The sequence below is a fragment of the Calypte anna genome, chromosome 10 (genome assembly GCF_003957555.1).
Source record: "Calypte anna isolate BGI_N300 chromosome 10, bCalAnn1_v1.p, whole genome shotgun sequence".
NCBI lineage: Eukaryota > Metazoa > Chordata > Aves > Apodiformes > Trochilidae > Calypte > Calypte anna.
In genome coordinates this window covers 19066064-19080577 of record NC_044256.1, presented here as the reverse complement: position 1 = coordinate 19080577, position 14514 = coordinate 19066064, and the positions used below count along the sequence as shown (strand labels likewise).

Sequence of the window (14514 nt, the reverse complement as noted above, 5' to 3'; positions counted from 1 at the left end):
TCACCTTCAGCCGAGCTGTAGCCCTCACCGGGCATGTCAGCGGCCGGCTCCGGGGAAGCTGCCTCCCGCTTCAGGGAGGCGGTGGGGAGGGACCCGTTGGCCGCCGACCTGCGGTGCAGCCTCTTCGCCGCCGCGCTGCAGAGCTACAAACGGGACTCGGCGCTCAGGCCCTTCCCGGGCCGCTACTACAGCGGTGACAACAGCAAAGACTTCGAAGGGTTGGTGAGTGGCAGAGCTCGGAGGGAGGATTCGGCTCCGGCAGGGACACGGGGTTGTACCTTGGGAGTGGGAACGCAGCGGTTTGCGAGGGAGCCCCGGGGGTGGGTGGGGAGAGGAGCCGAGGGCAAGGGGCTGCTCAGGGTTACTGCAGGAGGAATCACCCATCCCGGCGAAAAACCCGTGTTTGAAAGTACAGCTGGGATCCTGCCCCATCAAGCCACACGTGGGAACTTCCACATCCCTCCCCGCCCCTTCCCGTGGGGATGCAAAGAGTTGGAAGAGTTCGCCTGGCCTGAAATTCAAAGTGGGTTTGAAGGGTTGGGATTCTTTCCTGGCCTGAACACCCTTCCCAGGTTTATCCCACTGCATCACAATAGTTTTTCTATCAGGAGGTTGTTTGCTCCTTCTTGTTCCTTGCAGATGCCCTCGGTAAGTGTAAATATTTGGCAACTGGTGTTTGTTTTTTGTAGGACAAGTGACAAACTTTGACAAACTGGATACAATGTTCATATCTCAGGGCAGAAGCTGCCTTTCAGTTTGCAATCTATTAGGGTGAAATATTGTTTTGTTTTCACTAGAGGTCTCTGTTGAATCGCAAAGAAAAAGAAGGGGTTTGTACTAACTCTTCCTTGTTTCCTTAGCTTGCAGACACCAAGGCTCTTCCAAGCCTGAAAGAATTCCTGGAGTCTGTTCCAAACACAGAGAAAAGAACCTGGGATTTGTTTAGTTGGATTTTATCATCTAAGGTCTTCATGATACAGAGTACTAAAAAGCAAGAGGTAAGTTGTGCAATTCTGAAAGTCTTGATTAGAATTTGCCTTTTAAAGCAGGCTTGCACTTCCAAGAGTATTTCCTCCTGCCAGAAGTTAGTTGGTTATTGGGACAGCTTGACAGCTCAACACAAGTGCATTTGTTTCTCTGTACAGAGAGGGGTTTCTTTTAGGATAAGATTTTCAGGAACACTTTGAAATGAACTGTTACAACTGTCAGTAGATGGGCAGTGATTGCCCTTGGTTACTCCCATTAATGTAGCTGCAAGTTCTAGACTAAGCCCAGCTCAGGTGTCAGGGAACTGGTCCTGCTTCTCACTAAGAAAACTTTGTGCTTCTGCATACTGCCCCCAAAATGGAAAGGTCAGGAGTCACTGAGAGACTTCTGTAACAGGCATCAAATAGATGTAGAGATTAGTAGCAAGATGAAACCTTCTGTTTTCACTTTTTTTCCCCAAGATCAGCTGATGAATATATCAGCTCAGTAGCCAAAGTAGAATAGTGATACTGTCCTTACATCATCAATTAATTCCTAGTCACAACTCAGTTTTGAGGTTTTTTTCTGGAAAGAATTAGGATTTTGTTTTGATGGCAAGAAACTGAGTTTGACTGTCCACTTACTCCTTCTGAATTGTGACAGTGTTGAATTCCAGTGCAGAAAACAATCAACATGCATAAAGCAGTGTGAAAGACTGAGGGGGAGGAGGGAAAATTCCCAGTGAGTAACCCAACACTTATATTCCTTCCTGTTTTCAAGTACGAGAAGATCCAAGAACTCACAGGGATGTCTGGGGCTGCAGTTCCTGCCCCAGACTTCCTCTTTGAGGTTGTGTATTGTGACCAAATGAACACCAAGTTTGCAGAGACCAAGGGAGAGAGGGACCTCATCTATGCCTTCCATGGGAGCCGCCTTGAGAACTTCCACTCCATCCTGCACAACGGGCTGCACTGCCACCTGAACAGGGTGAGACTCCTGGGATTGACTCTTATCTTCTCTTGGTCACTTGCAGCTCGTGAGACTTTTTAAAAATAAGCCCTTTTAAAGCTACAGCATGTGCTGATGCTCTTACACTGCTGCTTTCACTTCAGCAGAGGCTTTTGTGGATGGTTGGGTTGGATTTTTCTAGTGCAGCCTGAGGATAAAAACTTGGAAGGAGCACAAAATCCCTTTCTCCAGTGTGACAAATTAAGGCTGTGGTTTGGTTCTTTGTGAGGAAGTGTAATGCTTCTGAAAATACTGCCCTGCCTGACAGCCTGCAGCTGGAACACACCTGTGCACAGAGGAAGGGGATGGTGACCCAGGCAATGAAGAGATTCTCTTTTTCTGCCTGGGCTCAAATTTAGACAGCTATGGTTGAGGTGCTCCTTGCAAATGGAACCTTCTTTAAATGGCCTGCCAAGGGAGGTATCCCATAGGATTTGCACCTCTTCCAGTTTCAACAAGAAGGCTGTTGGGAACTCTGGGTTTGTGTGTCAGCTTTGACAAAGCAGCTGTTTAACTTTCCAGTCAACCTGGACTATGTTTTTCCTCACGAGTTATGGCTTATCAGGTACAGTGGACTTCCTGACTTAATAATTTTAGCCAGTGTGGCAAATCCTCTGATTCCAAGTTACTAAACCAGTAACATCTGAAAGGGATTCACGACTGATAAGTACTTCCCCTCTTTTCTAGTAAAGAGGGGATTTAAATGCAAGTAAAAACCTTGCCTTGTTTGTGAAGCCTGGATTGAGAGCAGGCCCAATAAATCAGTGAAATGCCTTTAGCAGCAGTGCTTGTTGATGTAAAATACTTACACTGGCAAACTGACCCCAAATCCGGGAAAGCATGAATCTGTCCACACCAAGGGCTCTGCCAGGCAGCTCATCTGAGGGATGGGAGAAGGCAGCTGCCCCACCCTGAGGAACTTGTGCCAGGACAAAAAAACAGTGCATGGAGCATGTCCAAGATGGGTCAGAAAAACCTTTCTTAGTTTACCTTCTGAAAGAGAACTGAAAGCCAAGAACACTTGTGTGCTGTTTGTACTTTGCACTAGAGGATTTTAGGATGTGTTTCTGCTCCTTTTCAGACATCCCTGTTTGGGGAAGGTACCTACCTCACCAGTGACCTGAGCCTGGCTCTGCTCTACAGCCCCCATGGCCTGGGCTGGCAGCACAGTGCCTTGGGCTCCATCCTCAGCTGTGTAGCTGTCTGTGAGATCATTGACCACCCAGATGTAAAGTGTCAGGTGAAAAAGAAAGGTGAGTGTTGCAATGACAGATTAGGGCTACTTCACTTCTTAGGTCACATTTCTCCTATTTCAAACAATGCAGTGTATGGAGTGTGGATGTCCTCCAGCAGAAACTGGCTGCAGGCTCCTTTTCTGATTGACCCCCTGACAAATGCACAGCAGCCTTGTCATCTGTGAAGCTTTTCTTAGTGTATTTAAGGGGGAGAAAATATTTTGGTGCATTAGGGGTTTTTTTCCTAGTTTCAGTAATCCCTGTTCTGTAATATGCAAACACCTCAAGAATGAGCCTCTGCTCAGATTGTCCTTGTTGACTGCTTCCTGCTTGCAGAGCTCAGTCCTTTGACACTGTTTTTCTTTCCCTGTTAATATTAGCAGCTTTAGAGGGGGTGGGGACCCACCTCCTTTTCACCCTGGTCTGGGCCATAATGCCACCCATACCAAGGATGACAAGGAGTGGTATAGCCTCAAGAAAACTTTACAGTCTATTCTTGGAGGCTGAGAGATTCAGGGGAATACCAAGACTAGATTGATACTTGGTTATCTCATTCCCACTCTTATGGGTATGGTTTTGAGGGGGGGGTGGGGAACATTCTTGCTTTGCTTTTTTTACAGTCACTACTCCCCCAGAAGACCTCCCCTTTTCTCTTCCCATGCAGATTCAGAAGGAATAGACAGAAAAAGAGCACGAGTGAAAAACAGCGAAGGGGGTGACGTGCCCCAGAAGTATTTTGTGGTCACAAATAATCAGCTTTTACAAGTTAAATACTTGCTAGTGTATTCACAGAAACAGCACAGGAGGTAAGAGTTCCCTATCTAGAGTGATGGGCATGCCATGACAGCCACATAAACACATTTCCTTTTGGAAAAACCACAGAAAACAAACAAGGAAGATGCACTGCACTGCCAGAATTGGGGTTTAGCCTGTTTCCTGTGGAAATCAGGCTCTCACTGTCATGTTTCCTCTCTCTCTCTCTCTCTTTGACACTCCCAAGCTAAGCTAAACTTGCTTTTTCACCAGGTTTGTAAGCACTTAGTGTCTTTGAGAGCTCTGATAATCTGTCTGTGGCAGGAAACAGAGAAACTCTGCTGAGTGCAGCTTTTAACACTGAGCCAGTTTTAACTTTGCCATTACCTATCCTGAGTGGCAGCATTCAACAGCTGAACCTCACGTGGGTACAGGCCAGGCAGTTACAGCTCCAAACCACAGAGAAAGTTGTGAACATGGGGAAAAAGGACAGGGTTGGGCACAGAGACTTAAGGAAAAGGGATGGGGAAGTCAGGCTTTGTTAGCTACAGGGATAGTGGAACAACTTTAGTTTCATTATGCAATCTTCACCACTACAAAGCCCAAGATACCCTTTGCCAAGGTTTTAATGCATCTCTGACACTATCTGTGGATTTTTTTTCCCTTTTCAGGCCTTCTAATCAGTCATCCTGGTTTTACACCCACCGTTTTGCTGTAATGATGCTGCTGTACCTACTGCTGCTCATAGTGATTGGAGCCAGCAACTCACCAACCTTCATCTACTACTGGCACAGAGTGTTTCACTCAGAGAGATGAATTACCTGAGGTGATAAACTGTTATTTTCACCAGGTGCCTTAATAATAGCCAATCTGCACTGCACTGCATCTCTTCCAGAGCTCTGGAAATAAAGGTGCCTGGAGCTTTCCAGTTCTGTCACCAATCTATTATCCTCTTGGCATCTTTCCATGTAGTCTTATTTCTGTGTTCCTGTGATTCCTGAGGATGCCCAATACAGCTGAAAAGGATCAAGATGGTGCAGCTTAGCATGAACCAATTGTTAAGGGTCTATGGGGAAAGGTTATTTAAAATTAATGACAATTAAGTGTGGAAAACACTCAGGTGTAACCATTTTCTGTCAAACTGAGGTATGTTTGCACAAGTTGGAAAGGAAGATTTTACTGTATGTCAGGCTTACTGGTCAAGACTCAACCAGTCTTACTGGTTTGTTTTCAGAAACTGAACTGAGATGTTTAGCATGTGTTAATGCTGACAGGATCACTTATTTTAAAATTAACTATGGCTTTGGCCAGGAATTTTTATATTTGAACATGATGATTGTAAGAAAACTACAAGAAATAAAACAGCCACCAAAATGGGGGAAGTTAAATGGTTTCTAGTATGATTTTTTCCCCCCTCCCCTGTGAAACATCTCCACTGACCTTGTCCTTGGTTAGTGTGAAGATCAGACTCAGGCCTTTCTGCAGCCTTACTGAATAAGTTTTATTCCTATCAAACTGCCTTCTGCTTGTATTTTCTGCATCAAGGAGAAGGAGGATGAAGGATTCCAACTTCTGCTTCTACCTGACAGGCTTTTTGTGTTGGGGCTGCCCGAGTCTTGGGCTCTGATTCAACATTTTTGCCTGTATTGCTTTGTTTTCAGCCTCTGTTTACAGACAAATGGACTAACTAGCAGCAACCTGCCAACTATTTCCCAACACACTTTTCTAAGAAATGGAATAAAGTGACAGCAGAACTGGTAGGGTTGAATTTTTAAGTCTGGGAGCATTTGTAGTACAGATAACTTCACTCCAGCCCCCACATGACAACCTGTGCACAACACAGACTGTCCCTCTGGGTTGGGTTTTCCATAGGCAGAATTCTGACAGTTGCTTAATGGTGGGTAAAACCTCAGGATCTCTCAGATTCAGCTTTTTTAATGTTAAAGAAGGGGGTTTTGGAGTCTGTTTGAACACACACATTTAGCTGTGCATAGGTGTGTTGTGTGTTGCTTCTTCCCCCCCACACACCCCATCTGGGCCCTTTTCTGCTCTTATAAAGCAACCTACAGCTGCCTGAAACTGAAAAAGGAGCAAAGGACTGTCCTGTGGTTAGAGACTGAGCATGGGATAAACCTGAGGAAGAGCCTCCAGGGATTCCAAGAAAATCCTCCAGGGATTCCAAGAAAAGAAAAACCAGATCCATGCCCCAGTTCAAGCTTGCCATCTGGCTCTGAGTAGTGGGACTTAAACAGCTTTTCAAACCCAGTGAACCTGAACCACAGAAGAAATAAGTAATCTCATCACATATTTCCAGCAAATGAGTCTGTGATTATTAACTTTCTCATTAAATATTTCAAAGAAAAAAACCTCCTCTTTTTCTGATGCTCTTCTGGTACCTAATTACCAGAAATAATGACCCGGTAATTGGGTTTTTTAACTCAAGGCTGAGATTTACAGCAAAACCCTTTTCTAGGTGGATGGAGCTAGAATCATTTATTCCAGTTAATTTTGCTGCCAGAACAAATGTATTTATTCACCATACAGCCTGCAAAACAACAACAGCATAATCCCATATCCCATTATCTTTTACATCCCCTGAAAACGCTCCCTGTTACAGCACATTGAGTCACTTCAGCCTAAGGAAGGTTTATGCTAATTACAGCTAAAATATGCATAAACTAACAACCTATTGCCCAACAGATTCAACTACTTCATAGGAGTTCACTCCTTGAAATTCCACTGCAGAAACTTGGGGTTTGAGATGCAGGGGGGGGGGTTCCTGGGTCCACCTCAGCATGGTTGCTTAGAACATTGGGCTGTATCAGGGGCTGTTTAGGGTAGAACCAGGTAGAAAAAAGAGGTATTGGCTGGACTCTGAAGGGTATGGTGTTGTTTTAGGGCATGAAGCTTTTAGAGCAAGTCCAGAAGAAGCCACAGAGGTGAGAGCTGGAACAGCTCTGCTCTGGAGCCAGGCTGGAAAAAGAGAGGCTCCAGGAAAGACTTGAAGCACCTTCCAGTGCCTGAAGGGGCTCCAGGAAAGCTGGAGAGAGGTTTTGGATAAGGACCTGGAGGGATGGGAAACAGGGGAATGGCTTTAAACTGAAAGAGGGAAGATGTAGGTTCAACATTAGGAAGAAATTCTGTGCTGTGAGGGTGCTGAGCCCCTGGCCCAGAGAAGCTGTGGCTGCCCCATCCCTGGCAGTATTGAAGCCCAGATTGGATGGGGCTTGGAGCAACCTGGGGAGGTTGGAACCATGGCAGGGGGGTTGGAATTAGATGATTTTTAAGGTCCATTCCAACCCATTCTTCTTTTTTTTGTGGGATGGATGGAGGGGCAGCTGCAGTGCAGGGAAAGACACAAACCTGAGCATCCAGAGTAGGGTGAAAGGGACAGAAGGGGAGGAATGCAGCAGGGCTTGAGGCTCTGCTTTGCCTAGGAAAGTTTCTGAAGAGCAAGCAAAAGGAGTGAAGGCACAGCAGGCATTCAGCACTGCCTCCTGACACCTCTCTGGGCTTTTAGGTGGCTTGAGGCCACCCAGCTGAGCTCTCTCCCAAAGCATGGGGCAAAAGGATCCATGCAGGGAGCTATTCCCAAAAGGATCTGCACCAGCTGCTCTAGGTTAGATGCTCAGAGAGAAAAGTACTGCAGGGGCTCTCCAGCTCTGTGCTTGAATCAGCAGGTATCAAAGGAAAAAAAAATTAAAAAATTTTTTTCTGCTTTGAACAGTTCAAATACACCCAGGAGAAAGAGGTGGCTGCAGGTAGGGGCTGAATCCTGATGAAAATGTCTCAGGTGCCCCTTGGAGGGCTTGTAGCCCTGCAGGGATGCTGGGCACAGCCTCCCCAGTGCTTCAGCTCCACACATAGGGAGCTGGGTAACCCTGTCCTCAAAGGAAACATAGAAATAAATTAAGATGTTCAGATTCTACCTTTACAGACCAGGAAAATAGTTGATATCCTCCTTCCACACTTGTCTTCTGTGCTCCCTGCTGAGTTCAGCATGTGTTGCCCAACGTGGAGGGGTGCAGCCAGCTGGATTAATGTGAGCATTGTGCTGAGTAACCAGCAAGAGTCAGAATTAACCCAAGGTTCCCCTTCAGCTCTTAAGCCACTCCTGTGGCTCTGTGAGCACGAACCAGGAGATGAAAATGCTAAATGGGAAGTAGAGCTCCCTCCCCATCAAAGGGCTGAAAGCAGAAAGCCCAGGGGGAGGTCAAGGAGCTGTAAAATACAAACCTACCTGTGCTTATTGATGGCTGTTACATTACTAGGGTGAATACTGTGGGAGTCTGACAAATCTGATGCTGCTGTGACAGCAACAAGTGTGGCAGCAAGTGCTTCCCAGGGAGAAGGGGCAGATTTGGGGGAAATGGGAGGGTTTTCCTCCTGTAAGGGGAACTAGGAAATAAATGTCTTTTATATATATGGAGAGATCTAAGGAGGAGGAGGGTTGGAGACCAAGGGGGCTGGGGCAATGTGGAAGGAGAGGGAAGCAGGGGAAAAGGTGAAGCATCCCTGGAGTGGGAAGGAACAAGGCTCTGGGTTTCACAGCAAGCAAAGCAAAACTTTTTTTGCTCTTTAAAACATGAACAGATTAAGCAATGTTGAAGCAGAAATGCAGGGACATTCAAGCCAGGCTTGGGTTTTGTCCACCTCTGGCAGGACCCAGACCTGGGTTGATCCCCAGTGATGTGGGAAGATGTTGCTCACTCTCCCAGGCACATGACTCAGCAGCACACTCTTGGAGGGACATTTTCCTTCTACCATGGAATCTGTCACTTTGGGCACCTTGCCCACACTCCAAACTTCCCAAAATGTCAGCCTTGAGTGCTGGCACTGGGAAGTACCGAGAGGCAGGCAGAAAGTGCAGCCCTGGAGCATCTGCAAGCATCTCAAAGAAGCAGGGTAAAGGTATTTGCCAGAATCCCAATTTTCCTACTCTTCCCCTAAAGCCAAACCTGCTTCTGCCCTCTCACCATATCCATGTAAAGGTGGGGGGTCTTTTCCACAAGGAAAAATTGTGCTCCTTGCCCCCCCAGAGGTCTCTGAGCTCTCCTGCTGAGGGGCAAGAGAACAAGAGACCTGAGTATTCAAAGCAATGCTGAGGTTCTGCTCTGCTGATCCACAAAGAGCAGAAGAAAAGTGTTTCCAGGTGATTCAAGACACCTCCCTGATTATCTGAGGCTTGCCAGAAAACCCCCACACCTTCAAAGGCTGCCTCCCATTAGTGCTCATCAGCCAGAGAAACACAGAGCCCAAAGAGGCACCTGATGAATTAATTAACTTCTCCTCCACAAGTCATTCCAATCACCTTACAAAAAACTTTTTCAGCACCAGTGGAGCTGAGCCAGCCCTGCTCCTGGTAACCTTGAGCAGAAGGAGCCCAGGAAAGCCCAAGAGCCATCACATCTCCTTGGAGTTTGGATTATTCCTAAAGGGCTCCCTTTGATCCCCAGGCTGGGGCTGGGCTCCTGCAGCTCTCATTGAATTTCTCCTTGGGCAGCATGTGAAAGTTGTTATGGGGAATGGCAACTGCTTGCACCTGTCTGCAGCTCAACATCACCCTGAGCTCCCTAGATCCTCATCACCCAGCCTCAGCCAACCTGCAAACACCACTTCCCCCCTCTCCAGTTTGAGTAACTTATGAGTTAGGACACTGGGGGATCCTTCCTGGCCAAAGGGGATCCATTTCCTCTTGGAGACAGAATCAAAAAACCCCCCCTTCGTGCCCAAAGGAAATTTATTTTCTTGGAAGGAGACACCTCCCAGCTTCTCTACACAACCAACCACAGCAAGCTAAGAATTGCTTTCCAAACAAAGCACTTTCAACCCAATAAAGTCCAGATGCTCATCCAAAGCTGCAACAGCCAGAAAAACACCCAGGGAACTGCCTCCTACCATGTCCAGAGCTCCTGAGCCGCCCAAAAACTTTACAACACTGGAAAAAAAAAAATAAAGTCCCAACACAATAAACCCACCTGGCTCCAAACTGAATTCCTCTTCAAAAAAGAAAAACACATTTGATGACAATCAGCAGAGACAGAACAAAGAAATAAACCACCACTTCTGATGACACAGAAAGAAACAATGCAACTGAGTAAGCCCATCTCTTCAACCCACACCCAGAGAAGAGGCCTCCACCTTCACAAGCTACATCTGGCATGCTGGTGAAAGGCAAAAAAATTGAAAATAAATCCATTTTACTCACCCCAGCTCAGACAGTTCCTCCAGCAACCTCCCTCGCCCTCTTTCTGCAGCCAAAGACCATCAGCACCCAGCTGGCACTTATAGGTCCTGATGGGCCCCTCCCACCACAGGTGCTTCCAATAACCTTCCTCTCCTGGGGACCTCTTTTCCCTTCCAGCTATCGAAAGAAAAAAACTCCACCCCACCTCACTCATGCCCCTCTTGCCCTTCCATCCTTCTAGCACCTTCTCCCACCCCACCATGCTCAGAGGGATTAAAGCTTCTAAATTAGTGACTCCCCAAAGATTTAGATCCTTGCCAAGGCTTGACCCACACCCATGGGAGAACTTGGCCAGCTCTGAGCCAGGAGATCCCACATTTCCAGAGAAAAGGGACTGAAAGCCTTTGATGGCACCTTTGAAGCCTTTCAGGAGACACCACTGAGCACTGTGCATCCATGCAGCTCCACACCTGGGTGTGGGACCACCCTGACCACCCCAGCAGAAAACAGCCCTGGATTATGGGGGGATGGCATGTCTCCTCCCAAGGCTGGATGGTGGAAGTGTGGCAGATACTTGACCCCAGAACCAGGGCTAAAGCATATGTAGGGTACAAAAAGGTTGGTTTTCTAGCTGGCCCAGGGCTGCCAAAATATGGAGGAATGGCCACAAATGCCCCTAATTTTTTTTTAACCCTGAGTGCAAGCAGAAGACTGGTTCTTCACTGGTTTGTGGCCAGAGATTCTCACCCCCCAGAGTTGGGTGCTTATATCTGAAGTCCCTGAAGCTGTGCCTCCCACCTCCTTCAGCAGGCTGTGTTGGCAGTTGTCCCATTGGAGCCCCCTGATGCCGCCCCACCATTTACAGCCCCATCCTTGATGTTCTTCTCTGAGAGTGAGATGGGTTTTTGTCTCCTGGGCCTGGTGATGGCTGTTCCAATGCCCCTGAGACACAACTGCACATCCTCTCGGAAGGAGGGGGTGTAAAGTCCATAGATGATGGGGTCAGTGCATGTGTGCAGCAGGCCAAAGAGAAAGAAAGTGTGGTTGACATACTCTGGCATCTTCTGGATCATGGTTGGCTGGAACCAGTACCACAAGCCCAGGAGGTAGTATGGGGTCCAGCAGATGATGAAGGTTGCAACGATCACTATGGTCATCTTGAGGGTCTTCATGCGGGCCTTGGAGATGTAGTCTTTTTGATTTCTTATCAAACCTGCCAGGGAGAGCCAAAAGGATAGCTGGAGATGGGAGAAACCCAGAACATAACCAGCCATGGCTCTGCCAAAGACCATCTCATAGTCTGCTCCATGGCCTGCATGAAGCAAAAGACAACAACGAAGGAGGTCAAATAATCTGTGCCCAGCCCCTCCGTTGGGTTACCCTTCCAAGGGAGGTGACAGAGATCCAACCACGCTCCAGGCTGGAGCAGGGCCAGTCAGAGAGTCATGGTGGACACTCCTGGTGGACCTGCTTACCTTTGTTGATCTTCAGCTGCTTGCTGATCTCCCAAATGATGCGGATGTAGCAAACGATCATGACGCTCAAGGGGGTGATGTAGAGGGTGGTGAAGGTGAACATGTTGTAGATGGTTTCCTCCCAGTGTGCTCGGAAGCTCCCATGGGTGACACACTGAGTGAAGTTCCTTCCTGGGATTGTGTGCAGGTGGAAGAGGAAAAGCTGATATGGAGAAACAAATAATAACTCAGAGAGGATTTGAAACGGGGCACCATGTCCTTCAGGGGCTCCTGACTGTGCATGGAAGCACCTCCCTACTGCTGATGGAATGGGAGCACCTCACTCCTGGTTCTGGTCAGCCTGGATGGGATCTGCTGGCTGGGAAATCCCAGTTTCTGGCCAGTTTGTGTCAGTGAGAGTGTCAGCAGCAGGAGGGAACTGATTGTCCTCCTGTACTCGGCACTGGTGAGGTCACACCTCAAATCCTGGAGTCAGTTTTGGGCCCCTCAAGACAAGAAGGACATTGAGGGGTTGGAGTGTGTCCAGAGAAGGCAATGGAGCTGGAGAAGGACCTGGTGCACAAGAAGAAGGGTCTGGAGAACTACTGAGGAGCATCTGAGGGACCTGGGGGTGTTCAGCCTGGAGCAGAGGAGGCTGAGGAGAACTCCTTGAAAGGAGGCTGGAGCCGGGGAGGGGTTGGTCTCTTCTCCCTGGTAACAGTGAGAGGATGAGAGGAAACCACCTCAAGTTGTGCCAGGGGAGCTTTAGGTTGGAGATTGGGAAACATTTCTTCACAGAAAGGGTTGTCAGGCCCTGTCCTAGGCTGCCCAGGGCAGAGGTGGAGTCCCCATCCCTGGAGGGCTTTCAGAGCCATGGAGACGTGGTGCTGAGGGCCATGGCTTAGCGGTGGCCTTGGCAGTGTTGGACTGGAAAACCATAAAGCTCATTTCCAACCCAAACAATCCCATAAATTCACCAAAGCCAATCCCAACACGGGCAGGAGAACACCAAACCCTACCTGGGGTGAAGCCAGGAGGAGGCTGCCCGCCCAGGCGGCGCGGAGCAGCGTCCCGTTGGGCCGGTGAGGGCGGGAGAAGGGCCTGAGGACGGCGGAGTGGCGGTCCAGGCTGATGACCACCAGCACCATGGCGGCCGCGTACATGGCGAAGAGCTTGAGGAAGTTGAGGAGCTTGCAGGAGACGTCCCCTCCGTACCACTGCACCGTCACGTTCCAGGCCGCATCCAAGGGCATCACCACCAGCGTCACCAGCAGGTCAGCCAGCGCCAGGCTGAGGAGCAGGGGTCTGACAGGGGTGGATTTTCTCCTCTTCCTCAGCAAACTGCCCAGCACCGCTGCGTTGCTGCCCACCGACACCAAGAAGATGGCGGCCGTGACCGCCACGCGGGCCTTGGCCGCCGGCGTGAAGCGGGGCTCCAGCCAGTGCGGAGGGCAGCTGGAGGGGGAGGTGTTGGTGTCCCCATCCCTGGGGGTGGGGTGGGTGGGGAGCTGCTTGTCACCCATCCCCTGCTGAGAGATGAGCAACAAAGTGAGAATTCCTCTTCTGAGGGAGCTGGGGCTGGAGAAGAGGAGGCTCAGGGGAGACTTCATCCCTCTCTACAACTCCCTGAAAGGAGGTGGGAGCCAGGGGGGGTCAGGCTCTTCTCCCAAGTAAGACAAGAGGGCATGGGCTTAAGCTCTGCCAGGGGAGGTTTAGGTTAGATATTAGGAAAAAATTCTTTACAGAGAGGGTGATTGGAATGGGCTGCCCAGGGAGGTGGTGGATTCTCAATCCCTGGAGGTTTTAATACGAGACTGATGTGGCACTCAGTGCCATGGTCTGGGAACCAAGGTGGCAGTGGATTAAGGGTTGGACTTGATCTCAGAGGTCCTTTCCAACCCGAAAGATTCTCTGATTCAGGGCTGCTTCATCCGCTGCAGCTTCCATAGAAGGAGAAATGGGGAGGTGGTGGGATCTGCCCCAGAGGGACCATCAGGAACCTTCCAGGCTCTCCTGGTCAGGGTGACACAGCCCGGCTGCCCCCGTTGGCTCAGCTCACGTGGGTATTTTTAGCTCCTTGCAAAGCAGTTGAGCAGCTGGGAAGCAGGAGCAGTGGCCAGGACCATGGGGACAATCTGCTGCCTGCCAGCACCCACCCGGATCGGGTCCCAGCAGCCGTGCTGGATGCAAGGACTCATCCTTCTAAAGGGGTTTTGCAAGCAGGGCTCAGCTGCTCAGAAACCCCACACAACTTCCCAGTAATGTGTCCAACCCTCACTGCCCATCTCCAGGGCCATGGGTGGGAGCAGCCAGGGGTGGCCAAGGGAGGAGAAGGGGGATCCCACACTGTCCAGGCACCAGCAGCAGCTCTGAAGAGAGGACCATGGTGACATTTAGGAGCCTGGCCAGGACCTTCCCAGGACTCAACACCTCTGTCCTTTTACCTTTGGGAGGTGAAGCAGGAGCAGGATGTGGGAACAGCCCCACACAGGGGGTGTTGAGCAGCATGGAGTCCCCTGTGGCTTCAGTTTAAATTGATTTGATTGCCCTCTCCCCTGAGCACAACCAGCTTGGGGACACCTCACATTTCAAGGGAAAATATTTCCAGCTGTTAAGGTGACAGGAGTTGTGACCAGTCCCAGCACACAGAGGAAGGGTCTCTTGCCATTCCGAGCACCTTCTATTTTGCTGCTATTAAAATAAAACATTCCCACTTTCTCCTACCTTCACCCAAAGGACACAAGCAGCAGAGATCAAAATCTCCTTCCCTGGCTCTGCGGAATGGAGATGCTGAGACCTTGCAGCCAGCTGCCCTCCTCCAGCCCCACCACTGCACCCTGAGCCCCCACCAACGAGCCCCTTGACCACCTTTCCCCCATCCCTCCCCAAAGGCCAACCCACCAAGCAAGCA

The 14514-nt window shown here is 49.3% G+C and overlaps 2 protein-coding genes across 4 annotated transcripts; one reads left to right on the top strand and one right to left on the bottom strand.

Annotated features, from left to right (window-relative positions):
* Positions 1 to 10: 10 nt before the first annotated feature.
* PARP16 (poly(ADP-ribose) polymerase family member 16) lies at positions 11 to 5334 on the top strand. Of its 3 annotated transcripts, XM_030457434.1 has the most exons (7): positions 11 to 222; positions 861 to 998; positions 1747 to 1953; positions 3056 to 3227; positions 3874 to 4015; positions 4634 to 4788; positions 4935 to 5334. In XM_030457434.1, the coding sequence occupies exons 1-6, from the start codon at positions 34 to 36 to the stop codon at positions 4776 to 4778; spliced, it is 993 nt and encodes a 330-aa protein (XP_030313294.1). In that variant the 5' UTR covers positions 11 to 33; the 3' UTR covers positions 4779 to 4788; positions 4935 to 5334. The 3 variants fall into 3 exon arrangements, with proteins under 3 accessions (XP_030313294.1, XP_008504390.2, XP_030313295.1); XM_008506168.2 differs by having other exon boundaries at positions 4634 to 5334; XM_030457435.1 differs by lacking the exon at positions 861 to 998 and having other exon boundaries at positions 11 to 206; positions 1800 to 1953; positions 4634 to 5334.
* Positions 5335 to 10952: 5618 nt separating this feature from the next.
* On the bottom strand, positions 10953 to 13126 carry LOC103539648 (gonadotropin-releasing hormone II receptor-like). Its single transcript, XM_008506169.2, has 3 exons — positions 12623 to 13126; positions 11625 to 11826; positions 10953 to 11362 (listed from the first exon to the last, which is right to left on the bottom strand). Exons 1-3 carry the CDS (start codon positions 13124 to 13126, stop codon positions 10953 to 10955), a joined length of 1116 nt encoding a protein of 371 aa, XP_008504391.2.
* Between the last annotated feature and the right edge of the window lie 1388 nt (positions 13127 to 14514).

Excerpts from the sequence above, each read along its gene's own strand:
- LOC103539648 (XM_008506169.2), bottom strand. The coding sequence starts at position 13,126 with ATGGGTGACAAGCAGCTCCCCACCCACCCCACCCCCAGGGATGGGGAC. Across the intron at positions 11,827-12,622 it reads TCCTCCTGGCTTCACCCCAG|CTTTTCCTCTTCCACCTGCA; the intron begins GTAGGGTTTGGT and ends TCTCCATATCAG. Across the intron at positions 11,363-11,624 it reads GCAGCTGAAGATCAACAAAG|GTTTGATAAGAAATCAAAAA; the intron begins GTAAGCAGGTCC and ends TCTCCCTGGCAG.
- PARP16 (XM_030457434.1), top strand. The coding sequence starts at position 34 with ATGTCAGCGGCCGGCTCCGGGGAAGCTGCCTCCCGCTTCAGGGAGGCG. Across the intron at positions 999-1,746 it reads AGAGTACTAAAAAGCAAGAG|TACGAGAAGATCCAAGAACT; the intron begins GTAAGTTGTGCA and ends CCTGTTTTCAAG. Across the intron at positions 4,016-4,633 it reads TCACAGAAACAGCACAGGAG|GCCTTCTAATCAGTCATCCT; the intron begins GTAAGAGTTCCC and ends TTCCCTTTTCAG.